General features: G+C 44.7%; 1 protein-coding gene across 1 annotated transcript in view; it reads right to left on the bottom strand.

The window, feature by feature from the left end:
• The window catches only part of LOC104624791 (cysteine-rich secretory protein LCCL domain-containing 2-like), an 8,228-nt gene extending 6,849 nt beyond the window's left edge, over window positions 1–1,379 (bottom strand). Inside the window, exon 1 of the mRNA XM_010292248.1 lies at window positions 1,137–1,379. Coding sequence (XP_010290550.1) covers window positions 1,137–1,379 — 243 coding nt within the window. The remainder of the gene's footprint in view (window positions 1–1,136) is intronic.
• Window positions 1,380–1,518: the final 139 nt, after the last annotated feature.

Here is a 1,518-nt window from a genome sequence, read left to right as displayed (position 1 = left end):
TACAGTCACAAAAGGCAGGATTTTCCATTTGCAGCACTTATTTCAGCACAGCTGGCAAACAATTTTATATTACATTTAGTGTACTATTTCTTTTGCCCTTTTAAACGCGGTCTTAACAAATCATTAATCATCTGATCTGTCAGCAGGAGTGCACAGTTGAAGGCAGGCTAGTTTCAGTCTTAACTATGTTTGCACATGGGGAAAAGGCACCAAAAAAAAAAGAATTATTTGCCTACATTGTTTTCTGGCCCCGCAATATTTTGATGACATATCAAAAATAGCTCAAAGTAGGGACTCTGGCATCAGGTGAAGAAAAGCTATTCATCTGAATTGTTGATGGTAAAGGCATATTTCATACTCATACTTTTAAGTTCTCCCTCTGAAGTGGGAGAACACATTGACCAAACTTTTATTTTGGTTTCTTGAACTACGAAAACCAATAGCACTGACCCATCTGCCCATGAACTCCCAGAGTTTTTGCAGCTAATTCCAGGGATTGAACTTCTTTGCAGATGGAGCCACATTCCTCGAGCCTCGTTTCTCTAAGGTGCCGAGCAGATCCCCGGCAGCACCATGGACACTTGGCTCCCATCGATAATCCCCGGTGATCAGTGGATCAAAAAGGGATTACAAAAGGGCAGATGCTACCTCCAGTGTTGGGCAGGAGCTGATGGCAACCCAAAGGCCATCAGAGGCTTCTCTGAGCGGACTGTGCCACCCCGAAACACCAGTCACAGCGGTCTGAAACCTTTCACAGGGAGACCGTGGGTTAAACACTAGGGAAAATTTGATGCTTTTATGACATTAAGGTAATGGAAGAACCTGCTGAGGCAGGCTGTGGAATTGCCATCACTGGAGATGTGTCCAGGGCTGGGCCAGACGCTCGTTTATGAATAATGGAACCAGTCCTGAAACTATGCAGCGGACGGACTCAATGACCCGTTAGTGCCCAGTTCCAACCAAAACAGTCCAGTGATCTTAAAGCATCATCTGCTCTGGAATGAAACTGCTCCAGGAAATCTCCTGAGAAAAACTTACTTTAGAGGAAATTTGCTACACTTCTTGCACAGTAAGGAAAATTAAAATAAAGTTTAAAAAAAAAATTAATAATGTTAGGAATCAGGAGCTAGACTCACCATGTATTCCATATTAGAGGCCACCGGATACACTTGGCCTCTCAACTTATTGTGGAGCATCAATATTTCTTGTCTGTCTGAGAATAAAATGGCTCTCTTGGATCTGGAATGAGTTTCGCCATCCTGATATTTACTCAAAATGCTCTCCAGGTGACTCGAGTTGGGCAAGATAAAGCATTCGGCTGCCTTTGTGAGGAGCAGCGCACATCCAAGAGGAAGGATCCAAGGCAGGGCAGGATTCATTCCTCTTCTACAGCCAGCAGAAGCGGAGATGAAGATGACGGTAGGTTTTCTTGCAGGGGCTCCTGTAGCTCAGCACGGGCCTGAATTTTGGAGAGACACAGGCAGTCAGAGCAGTGCCAAAGAAGCTCTCAGCGCATAC

The sequence above is a fragment of the Phaethon lepturus genome, unplaced genomic scaffold (assembly GCF_000687285.1).
Source record: "Phaethon lepturus isolate BGI_N335 unplaced genomic scaffold, ASM68728v1 scaffold16628, whole genome shotgun sequence".
NCBI classification, from domain to species: domain Eukaryota; kingdom Metazoa; phylum Chordata; class Aves; order Phaethontiformes; family Phaethontidae; genus Phaethon; species Phaethon lepturus.
The sequence above is the reverse complement of the archived record's forward strand: the minus strand, read 5'-3'. Positions and strand labels throughout refer to the sequence as shown.